This window comes from Panthera tigris, chromosome D2, assembly GCF_018350195.1.
Source record: "Panthera tigris isolate Pti1 chromosome D2, P.tigris_Pti1_mat1.1, whole genome shotgun sequence".
Classification (NCBI taxonomy): domain Eukaryota; kingdom Metazoa; phylum Chordata; class Mammalia; order Carnivora; family Felidae; genus Panthera; species Panthera tigris.
The window spans coordinates 8,934,985-8,955,237 of record NC_056670.1 but is presented as its reverse complement, the minus strand read 5'-3'; the positions used below and the strand labels follow the sequence as shown (position 1 = coordinate 8,955,237).

At 44.2% G+C, this 20,253-nt stretch overlaps 1 protein-coding gene across 8 annotated transcripts in view; it reads right to left on the bottom strand.

Annotated features, from left to right (window-relative positions):
• Positions 1-20,253, bottom strand: part of LOC102954361 (zinc finger protein 37A) — a 145,427-nt gene that overhangs the window by 27,281 nt on the left and 97,893 nt on the right. For 3 of the 8 annotated variants that reach the window (XM_042959783.1, XM_042959785.1, XM_042959784.1), the window contains exon 5: positions 12,404-15,140. The exons of 3 other annotated variants lie outside the window; for them this stretch is intronic. In XM_042959783.1, the coding sequence (XP_042815717.1) occupies positions 12,895-15,140 (2,246 nt within the window). In that variant the 3' untranslated portion in view covers positions 12,404-12,894. Of the gene's footprint in view, positions 1-730; positions 790-12,403; positions 15,141-20,253 lie in introns of those variants that run through there. 2 more of the 8 variants (XM_042959788.1, XM_042959786.1) reach the window with 2 other exon arrangements.

Sequence of the window (20,253 nt, the reverse complement as noted above, 5' to 3'; positions counted from 1 at the left end):
TACGGACCATCCTAGATCATCATGGTCTGTCCAAATTCGCTCCTTCTTTGAACAACCATGAGTCCTAATGCTGGCACAATTCACGTGCAACTCAAATTTTCCTCTGAATTGGACGAGAATTATTCACTTTATTCCTACCACTTTTTTAGTAACTGCAGGATTGTCACTGGAAGGGACACAATGTCACCAAATGAAGGTTATCAAAAAACCTGTTTATGTTCCAGTTTCAAAACTCAGTAAGATCTCAAGGTGTGCATTTATCCACAGGGCATCTTTGCCCTACTGTGTCAGAGGTCGGCAAACAGCAAACCTTTTCCGTAAACGGCCACTTAGCGAGTATTTCAGGCTATTGCCGAGCTATACCATCTCTGTCACAATCACTCAACTCTACCCCTGTAATATGAAAGCAATCACAGCCACAAGTAAATGAGTGCAGCTATGTCCCAATAAAGCTTCAGAGACACTTAAATCTGAATTTCATATCACAAAAAAAAATCACTCTTGATTTGTTTCTGTTTAATTTGTGGGCCATAGAAAAAGAGGCAACAGGCTGTATCTGGCCCATGTACTGTAACTTGTGGACTTGTGCTCTATATCTTCCCTGATGTTAACATTTTTATTTGTACTATTTCATGTGAAGGTATAGACGTTTTATAATAAACCTCACACAAATTGTATCAACCTCACATAATCACTGTTAGGCAAAACTGTGAGTAAATGAACAACTCACCTGGGATGTGATCATCTTCTGCTGGCCCTGGAAGAGTGGGGATAGCCAGGAGGGCACAGCTGAGAAGGAAAGACGGATCGTGAGAGATGCCACCGGCCTACAAAATTCCACGTAGCTGCTGGCAAAGCAGCTCTGAAGGGGAGATGCTTTGAGAAGGGACAGAAAGGATGAGAGGAAGGGAGGGAGCAGCCCAGGAACAATTCCGGAGGGCTGAGACTCACTCGGTTTTAAATGTAAAAATATTTGTTTTCAGGGTGCCTGGAGGCTCAGTAGGTGGGGCCAGCGACTCTTGATCTCGGGTTGTAGATTTGAGTCCCATGTTGGGTAGAGACGTACTAAAGATAAAAGACTTAAATTTTGTTGGGGCACCTGGGTGGCTCAGTCGGTTAAGCATCCAGCTCTTGATTTTTGGCTCAGGTCATGGATCTCACAGTCCGTGAGTTCGAGCCCCGCTTCAGGCTCTGCGTTGACAGTGCAGAGCCTGCTTGGGATTCTCTCTCTCTTCCTCTCTGCCCCTTCCCATGTTGTGCCCGCACACTTTCTCTCAAAAAAATTTTTTTTCAAAAAAAAAATAAAAAATAAATTTTTTTACTGAGTTACTAACAACGTACACTCTAACCCAGAAAAAGGTAAACAACACAGTACACTAATTAAGCAAATTAAGACAAGCCAAGGAATGGAACATAGGGATTTCATGAAAACTGATGCTGAGCAAAAAATACTCAAGTCGTAATATTCATTACACACCAGAGAGTCCCACTAGGTTCTGAAAAAAGGGAGCGAGTTTTAAGGGCTGATCTTTTTCGTAAGGGGGGAAAAAAAAGGTTGCTTTAACTCAGTTTTAGGTTCTTGAACATATCTTTTGATTAAAAACAACCACCACAAACTGGTTCTGACTCATCTGTTGCCAAAGCAGAAAACACCTGCCAGGGCCATCAGGAGACTCAATGTCTGCTTTTGGTTTTGCCAGCACAAAATGTGTGACTATGAGCGGTCACTGAGACCTAAAGGCCTCTCCTGCAGTACCATCTCGGATTCTATCAGATCGGGACAGAGGCAGCATGCAGCCCATGGCTAGTTGTGCTGTCCTGTGCGAAGGGCTCAGAATCTGGGGGTGGAGCAAAGAAGGAAGGGATGAAACAGGTGGTTTCCTTCCACTCGGCTGGCAACCCTTCCTTCCACATGATGCCCCCACACGTCCCTCGCGAGCAGTTAAGTATTCTCCGTTCCTTTTGCTTCACCCTCCTCTCCCAGCCACAGCTTCCGTCCCTCCTGAAAGCTGGCCCAGAACGAACACCGTCACCCAGTCTGCGAGGATCTCGACACGACGGCGGTACTGGCAAGGGTCTTTGCTCCTTCCACATTCGCTCTGCATTTCTGCTGCGGTCTGGGGCCAACTGACCGACTGTCCTAGGAGGGATTCCTGCTCTTGGGGGCCCCCTTCTTCCCTCACAAGAGCTGCCCTGTTCCAGGAAAACTGACCATAGCCAGTTAGAATCCTTACCCAAGATCGAAAGCTGTTGGCCCTTCCTGTAACCCTGAATCGCAAGCTGGACCTTCTACGGAACGCAAACTGCTGCTACCGAGGGCACAGGCAAGGCTGCAGGGTGCCGGCGGGACCTGGACGCCATCATTTGGGGTCTCCAGAAACAACAATGAATTCCCCCAATGCAAGGCCACGTTCACTTGAAAATTACTCCCCAGGAGAGGTCAGGGCTCCTGCAGCTACTGCGTCGGCCTCGCTCTCAGGTTTGATGCGAGACAGAGGATGAGGCAGAGAACGCATCTACTGGTTCGCCACCTGGGCTTCCGTCACCTCCCACAGGGCTTTATGCGGTTACCATGGGAACGGGACACTGACCACCGGTGGCTGGGAGGACGAAGACGGACCCGAGTGAAGAAGAACGAGGTCCCCCCCCCCAGGAGAGAAGCGACCACCCACGAGCGCCCCCGGGCCAGTTTCCGCCGGTCTTACCGAGGCCTCGGGCGACCCTTCACCTCGGAGACGACAACACGAACCTTCGCTGGGTAACAAGCGCGGGGACGCGCTGGTTCTCATTCGATGCATACAGACGGAGCAGGACTCACCCCGCGCTCAGGCACCGAGCCGTTTCCTCCGTCACCAGCCCCTCCCGCGCGGGGCCTCCGTCCCACGGGTCACCAACAACCACCAGAGCCACCCGGGTCTCACCCACCACGTCCACCCCGCCTGCCCCCAGGCCCTCAGTCGCGAGCGCATCCGGGACCGTCTTCTCGCGATGCCGCGGCGGCGACGTGAACCACCGGGAGGAGCGCAGCGCACATGCGCAGAAGGCCCCGAGCAGCTCCTGCGCCGGAGCAGGAAGCGCGCGCTGAGTTTCCTAAGACCCAGGCGACACCTCCTTCGGAATCAGCCTTCAGGCTTAGGAGACTTTGGGTATAACTGCCCGATTTAGCAAATAAGGTACAAGCAGGAGGCACCGATAGTACAGTTTGACTCATTGCTTATCCGAAATGAATGCTAAGAATCTAAATGCACACCTCTTTCATTAATTCCATTTCCCTGATGAATTGGCTCTCCTAGCAGTTTCTTCTACTGCAAAATGCACCTGCAGAATTTCTTCCAGAGACAGTCTGTGTTCTATTTATATTGTAACATCGACAGTATCATACATCTCTTATTTCGTTCGTCCTTTCAGACATTCATTGATGAGAAAGCATACCCGATTTAGCATTAGAGTGGTCAGGAATCACCATCCTTATCGCCAAAATTGTTAGGGAAATCTAATTTAAAATAAATCTTCTCCGAACCTAGAAAACTTAACCACTCAGGCAGCAGACAAAGAAAACAATCTTATCATTGAATGGCGGGATATATCTCAAAGGCAATCCAAGGACAGAAAGAAATCTCACCCTTTTTTATAGCCAAGCAGATACATCCCATCACATAAATGTTGCAAAAATAAACAATAACTACTTCTCAAGTAGGAGGACTTCACATCATCATTTATCACACATTGTTTGCCCTAAATTTGCCTGGTAATTGGATGACCACCTGTGTTGGTTTATTGGTTTTACAAGTTAAAAAAACAAGCTTCTCCTATCTTTATGACAGGAGGTAGTTTTGCAACTTGGATCAAGACCCCAACCACCAAAGTTTAGGCTTCTACCCTCTCACAGACTCTGGGAGACAGAAGTGCCAGCTCCCTATTACATTTCAAACAGATGGTTCTGAGGTCCTTGGGAAAGACATTCTAGGCTGTAAAACTGCCAAGAGACATTTAAGAAGATTTATGGTTCATTCTCAAAAGCGCAGACAAAGAATTTACAACTTTCAAAGAAAATAATCTACAAGGAGGGATATCTCTTCATTTTTAGCAGAATATTAAGCCTCTTATTTTTCATTTGTATATGCCCTTACACCACTCTTACCACTTACGGTTAATGTCGAACCGAAGGTCCTAGAAAGGGAAATTAGGCAATAAAATGGAATAAAAGTCACCCAGATTGGAAATAAAGTGGTAAAACTCTGTCTGCAGATGACATGACCTTCCATGTAGAATATACTTAGGAACATGACAACAAACATCAGAACTAATCAATGATTGCAACACTGTTGCAGGATACAAGATCAATATATTAATATCAAATGAACTTGTACACATTAGCAATGAACAATACAAAAACAAACAAAAAGTTCTTAGAAATGAATTTAACAGGGGCACCAGAGTGGCTCAGTTGGTTAAACATCCAACTTGGGCTCAGGTCATGTAACAAATGTGCCCACATTCAAAAGGAAGGGACACAAGGGCGACTGGGTAGCTCAGTCAGTTGAAAGTCTAACTCCTGATTTTGGCTTAGATCATCTCATTATTTATGAGTTTGAGCCCCACTTCAGGCTCTGCACTGCTGATGCAGAGACTGGTTGGGATTCTTTATCTCCCCACCGTTTGTCGCTCCCCCACCCTCTCTCTCACAAATAAATATACTTTAGAAAGGGTGGGGGGCGGGGACACACAGAACTTCCCTCTCAATGAGATAAGGGTCAAAAGATTTGCAAATATGTTTTGAAACCTTTACACTTAGGAGACCACTTAATAGTGCCTTCTTTCATCTCCCCAACGGAAGATGCAGGGGAGCTGGGAGGTTGAAAACATCTCAAACTTCCTGAGGTTTTATTAACTGCAAAAGTATGAGCACTACTGCAAGAATTGTGAGCATTTGTCTAAGTTCAGCACTGAGCAGGCACTTTAAATAGCGACACTTGCACAGGCGTACTCGCATCCCACCTGCGAGAGGTGGTCTATTAAACAAAACGCCGGCGGCTTACAGGGGAAGCAACGTTCTACGAACGCCTTTTTCAAGAGCCCAGGATTGTGCATACTGAGAAGTGACAGGAGTGCCTTGGTCACTATCAGTAACGTCTGGAACTAGGAAGGGAACGGGAATATCCTGGTCGGCTCCTGTATCATAGCCATAGGACCTGGAGAAACATCTGTTACCGTGATTTACATTCAGGCTGTACTGTGAGGCAAGACATTTCCAGAATTCCTTACCCCACGGTGGGGCACCTCTTGGGTTAATGGCCCAAGAGTACGTAAAATTTGCAGATGGGGCCACTTGTTGGCCAGAGGCGCCAGTCTTAAGAGGACTACTTGACGTATGGCCACTTATGCAGACTCTTGGGTCCTTCCCTTCATCAGGGACATCCTGGATAAGGGATGAAAGCCAGCAACATTCCCCCGAGCTCCATCACGTGTCAGGATGATGATGGCATCTGTGAAGTCTACGAACTGCTACTGCTGCTCATTCAGTTCATTCCAAGGGGCTGTCCCCATAACGGGGTCCATGAGAAGGGAGACATCTTCCAGCATCACAGCTGGGCTGAAGCAGAAGAACACAGCCCCCTTGCAGCTGGGATACTCCAGAGACCCCACGTTTGGCTCCATCATGCAGCAAGGAAGCGTCAGTAACCATGCTTGCAAGGTACTGCTTCCAATGACTACTACTGTTGTTGCCAAGCTACAACAGGCAGTTGGGTATGGAGGGTCCCAGGCTCAGGGAGCCTCTTTGTGCTGGGGCACCAAGTATATGACCAACAACTGATGCTCCAATGGGGATTACTGCAAGGCTGAAGAAGGTACTTTCTTGCATCAGAAGCCACTGGGCAACCTATGGCCACCCTGGGGAGGCGGGGGTCTACAAACTCCAGGAGGAATGGGGGGATACTGGCAAAGTTTCTGCAGTGAAGAAAGGCACTCACAGGAGTGCCTGTTGACTTCAATGTGGATTGATTCTAGAGCCTGTTTTTGGAGGGGGTCCTATACAAGTTGGGCCAATTGATGGTGAAGCCATCAATAAAATTGAGCAAACTGTGTAAGTGGGGAATATGTCGCTTGCAGAACCCAAGAAGAAAAGACACATTTGTATTAACATTCTGTGTGCTAAGAACACACAAGACAAAGAACAGTCAGTAGCAGTTTCATCACAGTGGCAGGGATGCAACAGTCCAAGGTTTACAAGTAATTTTCAGGGAATTTACCTGAGGTGGATCTTTGCAGTATGTATGGGAAAATGAATTATCACAACTTTTGTATGTGAACGCCTAATACATGGGTGAAGGATCTCCTTGGAGGATGAGGTCATCAATATATCAAACCTGGGTTCCTGAAGAAATCTGGGTGCAATTAAGGTATTGCCTGCAAAGACAATGTGCAATGGCAAAAAGTTGTTGGGATATCCCATTGGCAGCCTGCTGAAGGTGTACCAGGACCCTTTGGAGGCGAGGGCAAACTGTGGCTGAGGCTGCTGAAAACAGCACTGGGGAGAATGTACTGGCAAAACCCATAGTAACAAAATACGGACTGGTTGCTGCTTAGACGAAGGCAGTTATTTCGGGAACAGTGGTGTTGAGTCCTGGACAACTGGCCACAGCATTGAGGATGCGGTGACCCATTGTGACATGCCAACACTATTTCCAAGTTTAAGAACACAGTAAACTGGAGTACTAAATGGAGAAGCAGCAGTGATAATCACTTCGTCTCTGAACAGGTGGTTACCATGCTTTCAACCGGGACATACAGTACACGGGGGTCCCCTTCTGACAACCCAAATTCTACGTGCCAAAAGTTCATATTCACTCGACTGGAACCCACCATGGGAATGGGCTATAATTAAGTCAATGGGTGCTGTGACCACGGAGAACTCAGGCAATAGTTCTTGGATTAGGAGAAAACATACCTACTCAACCGAATGTCTCAGGTTGTTCATACTGGCAAAAAAAAAAAAAAAAAAAAAAAAAAAACACAGCCCGGGTGGCTTACAAACAACACAAATTTATTCTCACAGTTCTGGAGGCCCTCAAGTCCAAGACAGATGAAGGGGCCAGCGGTATCAGCACGTGGGGAGGGCCTGCCTCCTGGTTCGCAGATAGCTGTCCTTTTGCTCTGTCGTCACTTGTGCAAAAGCCAAAGGCGTTCGCTCAACACTCGTGAGGGCTTTACTCCCATTCATGAGAGCACTACCCCCATAACCTCATCACATCCCAAAGGCCCCACCTCCAGAGACCATCACACTGAGGACTGCAGTTCAACATATAAGTTCTGAGGAAACAGTCACCCGCACTCCATTTTGTGGTCAGTAACTCCTCTAAGATTTTAGGGAATGACATGATCAAATTTAGCCGAAGGCCCAAATACAGCTGTCATTCAAGCCTTGTGTAAGGTCATGACAATTTGTCAACGGTGCGTTTCAGCAGATATTTAAGTCATTTCACAAACGATCTAGCGAAGGTACAAAAGCCAGTTAGTGCCCTTTGATCTTCTGTTGCATAAGTTATCTTCGTATAGTTTGGACTCCCAGCTGGGGCAATCTGTGCACCGTCATTTCTGTCACTTCCTTGTTTCCTTTTCCTGTACCTAAGTTCCTCCCACCCCTCATTCTTTCTTGCCAATTCTTTCCTTTTTGTTGTCACTCAATATACGTCAGGGGGGTTTCTATTGACTCTGATCGCACGTACAAGTTGCCTTCTCCAGAGAGCCTCCGGGGAGGATCTACGGGCTCAAGAGCCCACTCTATGGCAACGGCTACATTGCTTCATACGGATTAAGGATCCTGGGCTTACGCTGCATTCCAATGGTCCCCTTTGCTGTGGCACAGGGTGACTGCTTTCCCCTCTGAGCAGGAGGATGAGAACTTTTCTCAACAGAGGCAGCAGAGCACAGCTGCAAGGAGCAAGCGTGGCCCATAACCCGGCGGTTGACCGAATGTCTTCTGTAGGGCTGCCTTTTTGCAACAGTGCAGGTTTCTTCTCTCTCATTTCTCTCTCTACAAATTCCCTCACAGTATTTTGGGTTTCTAGCCATGTGAAGTGACAGCGTTCAGTTTTTGTCTCCATCCTGACACCTGTGGCGGGGGCCTGGGTGGTTACAAGGGAAAGGACTACAGCCCGGCAGTCCGCCTCATAGGCAGCTGCCGCTTACCGAAGGGAATGCCAGTCAATCTCTCTGGGGTCACGGTTCACAAACAATAAGGTCATTCTGTCATGGCAAGGGTCAAGGCCATCAAGCCCCAGGACTCCAAGGGTAGTCCTTTGGTGAACTGAAAAAACCCCAGCGCCTCGCAAACCCCAGGTTCACTGGCTGAGGGTTCTGCATTAGCGCAGTTGAGGTCCTTCCTCTGGCCATTTGGAAGACGTCCCCTTTTGTTTCTCATCAGCCTCTGGGCCACAGGACACCACAGGTGTGCACCTCGGCACCCTCGGGCGTGAGGCGTGTGGCAATGGCAGCAGGGGAAGGGGCAGCAAGAGATGGGGACGGCCGCTGCCCGCACGTGAACAACAGCTCATCACACACCGAGGGCCGTGCACGCTTCATGCTCCCGGGGCCAGGGCAGCCCAGCTTTCCAAACTTTCACCAAGGGCCATCTGCATGCCCTCCCCGCTGGGGCACAATGACAAAAACTGGTAAGCGTGGCTACCCTCAACAGCCGGGGACGGCCAACACACGGTACGCAGTAACCGGAGAGTGCCAGCCAGACCCTCGACCCTGGGTACCTGGGGCTCAAATGCTCACCAGTTAAAGTGCGGTGTCGTCACTGCCTCTACAGGCGGAGCGTCTCACGACACCAGCCAAACTGACTGAACCCGGAGCCCAGGCACCTGGGGTACAGCCAATTAACAATTCTTAGGGCCAAGAGCTTGTTGCCAGGGGAGGGAACAGTGACACCCAAAGCAGGCAGCACAGTCCACAGCAAGAGGCTGTCTGCAGCAACCGGTAGCTCGGTCCCAGGTGGCCTTTGTCCTATCTCAGAACTCGTTAGTCAACAACAATCACTTAATGACAACTGGGTGAACTAGGTCTTACATGGTGACCCGGGTCTTAGATGGACCATCCTCTTAGTGATGCCCACGGTGTTAACTGCCTCCTGCTCGGAGGGTTCACTCCATGTTGGTTTCAGATGTCAAGAGTCTAGGACACTGGGCCTTAACTTCAGACCACAGTTACTGTAATTAAAAATATTCTGAAGACTATAGACACAGCTCAAATGTTCATCAGTGGCCATTATATTTGTCGTGCAGGAACACGGGACCAACGGAAACTTAGTACAGAAACAAGATGTTATGAAGAGAGGTGAGAAATCTACGGCACTTGCAGAAAAGACAAGGAGGCTTACAACAACAGGAAGCTACAGCTGAAAATAGGCTTTAGTGATGGTCAGTATATGATTTCTGAGAATGCATTCTGCCTCCCACCATGGGAAAAGTGGTACTGAATACTGTGTTTCTAACTTCGTAATTATAGAAGAAACGCCCTCGCAGAATCCTCTATATTGCTATAGGCAGACAGGATGGTTCATTTCTTTCACACACTTTGCATTTTAGCGTAGTCGTAGAGTTACAGACACATGGAGCAGAAAGTCGAGTTCCTATACACCCCTTCACTCCTCCCCCATGCAGCCCCCCATCATGCATATCTTGCAGTAGTGTGGTCCGTTTGTTACAACTGATGCGTCAATGCCGATACAGGAGTACTACCTGAAGACCACAGTTTACATTAGGCCTTACCCCGTGTTACATTTTTGGGCACTGGCAAAGGATCCGCACGCCACGTACCGCTACAATATCCTACAGCATACTCCCACTGTCCTAAAAGCCCTCCATAATCCACCTATTCAGCCTTCCCTGCCTGCCTCAATCCTCTGGCGACCACCGATCCTTTTACTGTCTCCCCACGTGCCTTTCCAGAACGCACTACAACTGGCAATGTAAGGTGGAAAGCCTTTCCGATTGGCTTGTCTCATTCAACAATATGCACGTAAAGGCTCCTGCATGTCTCCTGTTACCGAACGGCTCCTTTCTTTGTACCACCCACCCAATCACCGTATCCTAACACCTGGCTCACTCGCGTCAGCGCGTCTTATTGTCGACTCCTGGAAATTTCCTACATGGGCAATCACGTTATGTGCGACTGTACACAGTTTTCTCTCCTCCTTCCCAATCCAAGTCTCTCTCCTTCTCTGGTCTTGCTCTGTCGGCGAGGACTTCCAGAAGGAGGGTGAAAGAGCAGGGACAGGGACCTCTTTGCTCTCCTCTTCTCACTGGGAAAGCATCTAGTGTCTCACCATGAAAGTACAACGTTAGCTGTAGGGCTGTTGGAGATGTTCTGTACCAAGTTAATGTTTCCCATACTCCCGGCCTGCTGAGATTTCTTATTGTGGATGTGGGTTAACATTTTGTGAAAGGCTCTTCTGCACCTACTGATAAGATCATATGATTATTTCTTCTTTTGCCTCTTGATGCGACAGGGACTACCCGACTATCAAATGTTGAACCAGCACAGCACCCCTGGAATAAATCCCACATGGTGATGGCACGTAATTATATATTGTGGGATTCAACTTTGTGATGATTTGTTGAGGATCTCAGCATCTATGTTCCGAGACATATAGACATCTAGCTTTCCTTTTCAGAATTTTTTTAATCACACCCAACCTAGGGTTCGAACTCAGGACCCCGAGATTAAGAGTCACATGTTCTACTGACTCAGCCAGCCAGGCACCCCTGTTGCTTTCCTTTCCTATAATGTCTCTGCCCGCTTTTGCTACTATAATAAGCATCACAGAATGAGTTAGGAAGGATTTCTTCTCCTACTTTTTGGAAGAGGTGTAGAGAACTGGTATCATTTCTTCCTTCCTTAAGTGTTTGCTAGAAGTCACCAGTGAACACATCTGGGCCTGAACTTTCTGATTTGGAAGATTAAGGATGAACTCAATTTTCTTAATAGATATTTGCCTATACAAATTTATACTTCTGTGAGTTTCGGCAGATTGTGTGTCTCAAGGAATAGATCTAGGTTATGAAATTTGTGGGCAGAGTTGTCTGTAACATTACTATCCTTCTAATGTCCATGTTATCAGTTGTTCTTTCTTTCACTTCTGACATTGGCAGCTTGTATCTTTTCTTTTTTCTTAGTTAACCGAAGGTTTATCAATTTTATTGACCTTTTCAAATAATTAACTTTTGGTGTATTGGTTTTGTCTTTTCAAAGATCTCACAGATTTCTGCTCTAATTCTTATTATTTCATTTGTTTTCCTTACTTTGGATTTAATTAGCTCACTTCTCCTTCTCTAAGATGAAAGCTTAGAGTATCTGTGCAATTTAAGATCGTTAGTTTGTGTAACCTGATTTATGAAATCGGATAATGAAATGTAGTATACCACCTTTACACCTGTCGGTCCATAAAAGCCTCACTCTGACCTTACTCTGGCTCTGCTCCAGTCTCAACCCACCTTCTCATATAATCAAAATCCCATGAGCCCAGATATGTTTCTAGGTACACTGGACCTGTGATTTTACAGCCTAATTTACAACCCTGAGTGACATACAGCCTGTCTGTGGCTTCTATTCTGAAGACTGCCTTAGAGGGCAGTTACCTACAGGGGTTTGTTAAAAATTGAGGCTGAGGGCTGGAGGATTCACATAAATACACTCAAGGCAGTTTGAAAGGACCAAGGGTGAGAGGGGAAAATGAGATCATAGACTAGATATCCCTCTGCACAGAGCACTTTTTATTTACCATTTTGATATTTTACGTATTTTAAGTGGTTACATATTAGCTTTGGGGGCCTCCTTTCCAGAGGTTCCTCCAGGCCCTGACATACATGGGAGATGCTGAACTAGGAGTGTCTAGTTTCAATTCACAATCATATTAAATTCCACTACACATATGGAAGAGACACAGTTAATAGAAGGTACCGTTTGTAGAAACAGGAGTCCTGCAAACTTAAGGGATACTTCACATAAGCATTTAACGCTGTTGCCCTAATTATTCAATTTGTCTCTGTTTTAAAAACTTCATACTCACATGAATTGCCAGGATAGGGTTGCAGAAAGGGTATTATTAACACAAGGGACCTGCTTGTGGTGAAATCTTGGTTCCTTTTTAACCCTAATACAATACAGATTCCAGATTCCTTTTTGATTTTGTAGCCTGTGCTCACGGATACTCAAACTATAAGCGACAACAGTTTGTAAAACTTCACATAAACACAAAGTGCACGTAAAAACCGCTGAAGTGTGAATGACAGTATGTGACTTAGTATTAAGGTACCATCCGTATTTCTGCTCGAGAATATACCTTTGTTATGTAAAATATCTTAAGAGGAAGCTCAGAGAAGGGCACATGAGAAATCTATGTATTACCGCAACTTCTTTTATTTCATTTTACTACTTTTTTTTTTGCTTGTTTGTACAACACACAATATTCATCTATAAATTACAAATTCTTAGGTTTCCTAAGACAAATATGGCATCAAAACTACAACACAATTTCCAATGTTATATTACCTCTAAAGAGAATCTTCAAGCTGTATGTCTCAAACTGAAAGATTTCTCCTTAGTAGAAATTCTGACATAACCTAGTTTGTATTTTTGCCAAAAACAAATGACAAAATCAAAAAAATCTGCAAGGTTTTATACCCACATTTGCTAGGGGACATTCAAAGGAATGTTACCTAACAAGACTGTCCTTTATGTGTTGCAGTCTACTTCGGGGTAAAATAAGGCCAGTTTGTGGACGCAAGTTATTCAACATTCAGGACATCGACATTGCTTCCTCTACGTGAGTTCTCTGAAGTGTAGTGACTGCTTAACCACAGCTCAACATTCCTAAGCCCCACTGTAATCCTAAGGTTTTTCTTGTGTGTGTGTTCTCTGATGTACAATGAGGTTTGACTTCTGAGAGAAGGGCTTTCCACATGTGTTACATTCATAGGGCTTCTCGCCTGTGTGTGACCTCTGATGATTAACAAGGTTTGATTTACGGTAAAAAATTTTCCCACATTCATTACACTGACAAGATTTCTCCCCTGTGTGCGCCCTATAATGCACTGTGAGGGATGATTTGTGACTGAAGGATTTCCCACAGTCATTACATGCGTAAGGTTTCTCTCCTGTGTGTTTTCTCTGATGTAAAATAAGTCCTGACTTCACACAAAAAAATTTCCCACATTCACTACATTTATAGGGCTTTTCCTCTCTATGAGTTCTCTGGTGCACAACTAGAACTGACTTATCACAGAAAGACCTTCCACATTCATTACATTCATAGGGTTTTTCCCCTGTGTGTTTTCTGTGATGTAAAGTAAGTCCTGACTTCACACAGAAAGACTTCCCACATTCACTACATTTATATGGCTTTTCTGCTCTATGAGTTCTCTGGTGCACAATTAGAGCGGATTTGTGACAGAAAGCCTTTCCACATTCATTACACTCATAGGGTTTCTCTCCTATGTGGATTCTCTGGTGCTGAGTGAGCTGAGACTTCTGGCAGAACGTTTTCCCACATACATTACATTCGTAGGGTTTCTCCCCTGTGTGTGTCCTAATATGTTTATGTAGGGACGATTTACTATAGAAGATTTTTCCACATTCATGACACTCGAACGGTTTCTCCCCTGTATGTGTCCTGTAATGTTGAGAGAGGGTGGATTTATGGCTGAAGAATTTCCCGCATTCAGGACACACAAAGGGTTTCTCCCCTGTGTGAATTCTCTGATGCACTGTGAGGGCAGACTTCAAACACGTTTTCCCACATTCGAAACATTCATAAGGTTTCAACCCTGTATGAATTATCTGATGCCTGGTGAGAACTGACTTGTGGTAGAAAGTTTTCCCGCATACATTACATTTGTAGGGCTTATCCCCTATGTGGGTTCTCTGATGTTGTATAAGATGTGACTTCCGACAGAAAGATTTCCCACAGTCAGGACATTCAAATGGTTTCTCCCCTGTATGAGTTCTCTGATGCAGGATAAGGTGTGAATTGATCCAAAAGGATTTCCCACATTCATAGCATTCATAGGGTTTCGGCCCTATGTGTGTCCTCTGGTGTTTGGTGAGGTCTGTCTTCTGGTAAAAAGTTTTCCCACACGCGCTACACTGATAGGGTTTCTCCCCTGTATGTATTCTCTGGTGTATCGTGAGGGCTGACTTGTGGCTGAAGGCTTTACCACACTCGTTGCACACATAGGGCTTCTCCCCCGTGTGTGATCTCTGATGTTTCGTGAGGTCTGACTTCTCCCAGAAAGTTTTTCCACATTCATCACACTGAAAGCGTTTCTCTCCTGTGTGTATCCTCTGATGTCGAGTGAGGTGGGACTTATGCCAAAACGCTTTCCCACATTCATTGCATTCAAAGTGTTTCTCTCCTGTATGAGTTTTCTGAAGTTGTGGAAGGCATAAATCCCCCCGGAAACGATCCCCACTCTCACTACACTCCGAGGGTTTCATACGTGCCCCATGAGGTTTCAAAAGGGTAGACTTCACACATAACGATTTCCCACAACCACGCAGTCCACAGTGATTCTCTTCGGAGGCATTCATGTGATGTAACAGGAAAGAGGAGTCAGGAAAGAAGGTTCTCCCATATTCAATACATTCAGAGTGATTCTCTTCAGTGATCGCTCTCTTGTACGTACTCAATGTTGCCTTTTCGGGGAAGGTTTCTTGATACATGTAATATTCAAAATTTTGCTCTACACTTTGAATCTTCTCAAGATCAACAGGGTCCTCATCCTGACTGAAAGTTTCCCCATGTTTAAAAAATTCACTTTTCTCGCTAGTAGGAGTTTTCTCGTGTTTAATACTGAGTAGCAATTTTCCATAGGCACTAAATTCACCAGTCTTTTCTCCCAAACGTCTTTTCTTATTGATACACAATTCAGAAATACAGCTGAAACTCACTCCATATGAATCACACTGACAGAGGCTTTCTCTGGAAGGAAACGAATTTGTGTCCAGGTTAAATGGTTTTCCTATTACAATATCACATTCCTTAGTCAGCGTTTTCTTACTGATGGATGCAACTTCCCTCACAGGTTTATGCTGGTTTTCTCGGCTCCTTCCTTTCTTGTGATCAGTTTCCCAGACTTCTAAAGATAAGAAAAATTAACCGTACACATAAATACTAACACATTTCTTCTGGAATGCAACATATATACAAATGCCCTATGTTTTAGTGGATTTTGATTTCTTGTCTAGTCCCCAGGGAAGAAAATAACTATAAGTACTTATTTTTTCGATTTCTTCTGTTGGACATGAAAATACGAAAATGGAAACAAGAAACAAAAGGCCTGGCATGGTGGAAGAAAGGAGAGGAAACTACTACAACCATACATCTGCATTCCGACGTCTGAGGAGTAACGGCAGCTACTAAATTTGGAACGCCTCCATCTATCCTCCAAATACCTCTAAAGATCAACATACGGAGAGCAAATAAAATGACCAATCGACAACCCGTGACTTCAGCATAACTGGGAAATACAAAATACTACTGACTTCAAACCACCACTGAGGAAATAAACATTTAACACAGAAGAAACTGATAAAAGAGCTCACATCTATAGAAAGAGCTTGAGCCCGTGGCAACTACACGTAGAGGAAGAGACAGAGAACTTAGAGATAATTAAAGTCCTTTGTTTTAAATACTTACTTATTTTTGAGAGAGAGACAGGGAAACAGAGTGTGAGCGAGGAAGGGACAGAGAGAGAGGGATACACAGAATCTGAAGCAGGCTCCAGGCTCCAAGCTCGTAGCACAGAGCACGACATGGGGCTCCAACTCACGAACCGTTAAGATCCTGACCTGAGCTGAAGTCAGACGCTCAACGGACTGAACCACCCAGGCGCCCCTAGAACGTATAGATAATTAAATGCAAATAAAATCACTCCCTCAAAGGAGAAGTCCCACCGTGAGACGGAAAATATGGAGCAGACATCTTCGTTCTGACAGATGACAGCTCAGACCACCGAGAACTCCCAACACAAGGGACTTGGAGTATTAATGGGAACTATGGAGGCAAGGGCTGATCGGGTGAGGAATTCAATTGTAAAAAGGCCAGAGTGATCTTAGAATATGACTCAAATTGTAAGAACCTGGTTATGAGCTCAGCTGTCCCCCTCCCAAACTCGTATGCTGAAGCCCTAATCCCCCATGTCACTGCATCCGGAGACACAGCCTTTAAGGAGGCTAATTAAGGTTTGAATTACGTCATCAGGGTGTAGCACTTATCGGATAGGAATGACCTCCTGATCAGAAGCCGAAGAGATACCAGCACTTGCCTGCTCTCCCTGTGTGCACAGAAAAAAAGCCATGTGAGGAGAGAGCCACAAGCTGGAGAGAGAGGGCTCACCAGAAGGCACCCTGCAGGCACCTTCATCCTGCCTTACAACCTCCAGATGAGTAAAAAATAAATTTCTGCTACATAGGCCACCCACTCTGTGGTGTTTTGTCAGAGCGGGTCAGGACAACTCATAGGAAGCATGAAGAGAAAAGAGACTTGAATGAAATTTTAATAAACAGCATGGAAAAAAGACATGACAATAGAGCAGAAAAAAGAATGACAATAAAACCAAAGAAAGAAAACTGGATCACAGAGAAAGTTCTGGATAAAGCAGGTGATCTACAAAATAATAAAATACATGTTTTTAATTAAAATTATATGTGTGACTGTAGTCTCTAAAGAGAAAAAAAGAAAACAATGGAATAAATACAGTATTAAAAACCATTATCTAAGAAAATTGCCCAGAAATAAAAAGAGATCTTACCCGCATATTTTAAGGACCACCATGAACTTTCCTTTTCCGTCAGGAAAGCTGACCTGAAACAGCCCTTCCTAAGACATGCTTTAAGGAAACTGTAAACCTTAAAAGTGAAGAAGTCTCCTCTGGACAGAAAGATCAAGTCTCAATAAGCAAACAAACATGTAGATTGGGCAAGAGACTCTGTCACCAATAAACAAAGTGAGGTCAGTGCAGCAACCTTTTCAACAAATAACCAAGTAGACGTCAAGGGTTGTATACCCAGCCACGTGATCCTTTAAAAGTATCCAGGCTCTGGGAAGAGGTCGATCATATTAGAGATTCAAGAAATCAGGTAATAATGTAATCACGGAACCTTCTAGAAGAGGACAAACTTCAAGCAACCGAGATTTGATAGGAAACACTGGCAGAAAAGCTGAGCAGTGTAGGACTAAGACCAAAAGAAAGTTGAGGATAAGAATATAAGAGTAATATATATAAATGCTATATATTCCAGTGAAGCAGAAATAATGCAACTATAAAAGCCTATAGGAAACAGGAAAAAGGAGAAGAAATAACAGTAAGCTAAGTGAGAGCCATGGAATAGTCTAAAGAAGGTCACTAAACACTCTAACGGTCACTAAAAGCTGAAAACCAAATGGAAGGTTAAATAAGGAAATGAGCAACTAAAGCCAGTATAAAAGACGTTACTGTAAAAGTAACCACTAGAACAAAAACATCTAAAGTTTCTAATGGACTCCTTCAAAATGAACAAAAAGACGAAACAGAATGGTTCAGGGAATACGATACTCATGAAATGTTAACAAAATGACAGATATGAGACCAGACAGGAATCCTGGTAGTAAATGTGAATGGGCTTAACTCACCACTTAATAAAATGACTTCAAATGGGTTACAAATATCAAATCTCTGCTGCAAAGGGGAAACACACTGACAGAAAATGACTCAAAAAGCTAAAAACAAAGGAATGGTCAATATTATTCCAGGCAAAGGGAAACAGTAAGGAAACAGATAGAATCTAGTTAGCAGGATGGACAAATAACCCAAAAAACCAAAACCAAAAACAAAACACTTTACAAGGCTAACATCCACACTTTGAATGTACAAATAACAGAGAGGAGTATCGAAAGACCAAACAACCTTCATGAAGAACTCAGAGAAGCAAGGAAAAAAATAAAACACACTGATAAAAAGAGTATCTCAAGAGCGACCAGAAAGCACAATGTCGGGGTGTAGAAGATGCAACGACATCAGGAAGACTTGTATTATGACCCATATGTAATTTTCTAATATTAAAACTTATAATACAAAATATACTTATATCTCAAGGGTGCACAAAACATTAAAAAAAAAAACCTGATAAAGGTAACATGCTCAGGGAACAATGCACTAAAACTAGAACTTATTCAGGAATGGGGCGCCTGGTGGCTCAGTCGATTAAACGTCTGACTTTGGCTCAGGTCGTGATCTCACAGTTCGTGGGTTGGAGCTCCGCGTCGGGCTTTGTGCTGACAGCTCAGAGCCTGGAGGCTGCCTCGGATTCTATGTCTCCCTTTCTCTCTGCCCCTCCCCAGCTCATGCTCCGCCCTTTTCTCTCTCTTAAAAATAAATGAACATTAAAAAATATTTTTAAAAAAAGAAGTTGTTATTGGGGAAGAACAAGCTTCTTCCATCAGGACTTCAAAAGCAAACAATCCTCTAGTAAACTGCTCTTTGGTGAAAAAGGAAACAAACCAAAGCCGAAGTTCTAAACCAAAAAAACTAGTGAAAATATTACTTACGAGTCTATGTGGGACACATATACGGATCAGAGATTTCACAGCATTAAATGTTTTGCATCGGTGAAAAAGAATGAAAAACAAGTGAATCCTTAACTCAAAAAGTAAAAGACTAGAAAAAGGCAACAGTAATATAAAAGAAAGAAGTAGCACAAAGAGGGAAGCAATAAAGGCAGAAACACATGAATACAAGAATAAATTTAAAATAATATGGATAAGGGGACCTGAGTGGCTCAGTCAGCTTAGGATCTAACTACTGATTTTGGCTCAGGTCATGATCTCACAGTACATGAGTTCGAGCCTTCTGTGTTTAAGGTCCAGTAGTTTTAGTAAAGCATATCTTAGAGTGAACCATGCCAGGTCAGTTTTCCCAGGTTCCTGATGGTCCCTCTGAATATGTGCATCAGGTCTTTTTTCACCTTTGGACAATTTACTTAGATTAGAAGTTAATGAAACAGGGGTGCCTGGGTGGCTCAGTTGGTTAGGCGTCCGACTTCGGCTCAGGTCACGATCTCACGGTTGGTGAGTTCGAGCCCCATGTCAGGCTCTGTGCTGACAGCTCAGAGCCTGGAGCCTGCTTCAGATTCTGTGTGTGTGTGTCTCTCTCTCTGCCCATCCCCTGATCGTGCTCTCTCTCAAAACTCAGAAATAAATAAACATTAAAAAAAAAAACAAGTTAATGAACAAAAAACAGAAAAACAGTAGAGTAAGTGGTAAGTCAAAAAGCTGGTTCTTTGGGGGTCACCTGGCGGGCTCAGGTGGTGGAGTGTGCAGCTCTGGAGCTCGGGGTTGGGAGTCTGAGCCCCACTTGAGTGTAGAGATAAATAAAGTCTGAAAAAAAAAGCTGGTTCTTTGCAAAGAAACAAAGGAGGCAAATCATAGGCTAACCTCTTCAACAAAAACAAGGGAATGAAATCTCAAGTGTGCAAACTGAGAAAAAAATTAAGGAAGAAACTACCATTGAAACATGGTACGAAAAAATCCTAAAGGCTATTTTTGTTCAACTTGATACAAATACATCTGCAAGAAATGTAGCAACTAATTTACTAACAAAATACCACTTACCAAATTTATCTTGGAAGAAACAAAATGTAAATAGAATAATTTCCACATAAGAAACAAAATATCGAGTTTGCCTGAGCCATAAAACACGCACTTGCATCCTTTCCACCTAGATTCACAAATTGTTAAATTTTTGCCACATTTGCTTTATATAAAGGCTTTCTGACCATGAACTATTTGGTTTAAGTGCAGACATCATGACCTGTTATTTCAAACATGTCAGCATGTATTTCCTAAGAATGAAGACATGATCACACTCAGGAAAACCCTCCAATGATACATCACCCATCATATAATCCATTCAAGAGGAGCAACAGCTTGCAAATATCTATGTGCTTCTGGGCTACACAAAACTCCTCCCTTCACTACAAAATCCTCCATAATCAGAGGTATAGCTATCATGAAAATGAGTTTCATCAAAATTATCTCTTTAAAAATTTTCCACATAGGTTCTGAAATTTGTTAACGTATCCCTAGGTATGCCTGTACTGTCTTTCTCCATTTTCAGTGTTAGGAAAATGCTGGCCTACGAATGAATTAGTATACCTTTTTTCCTGGATTTTCTTGAAGAGTTTAGTAAAACTTGTGTTATTCCACATGTGGCA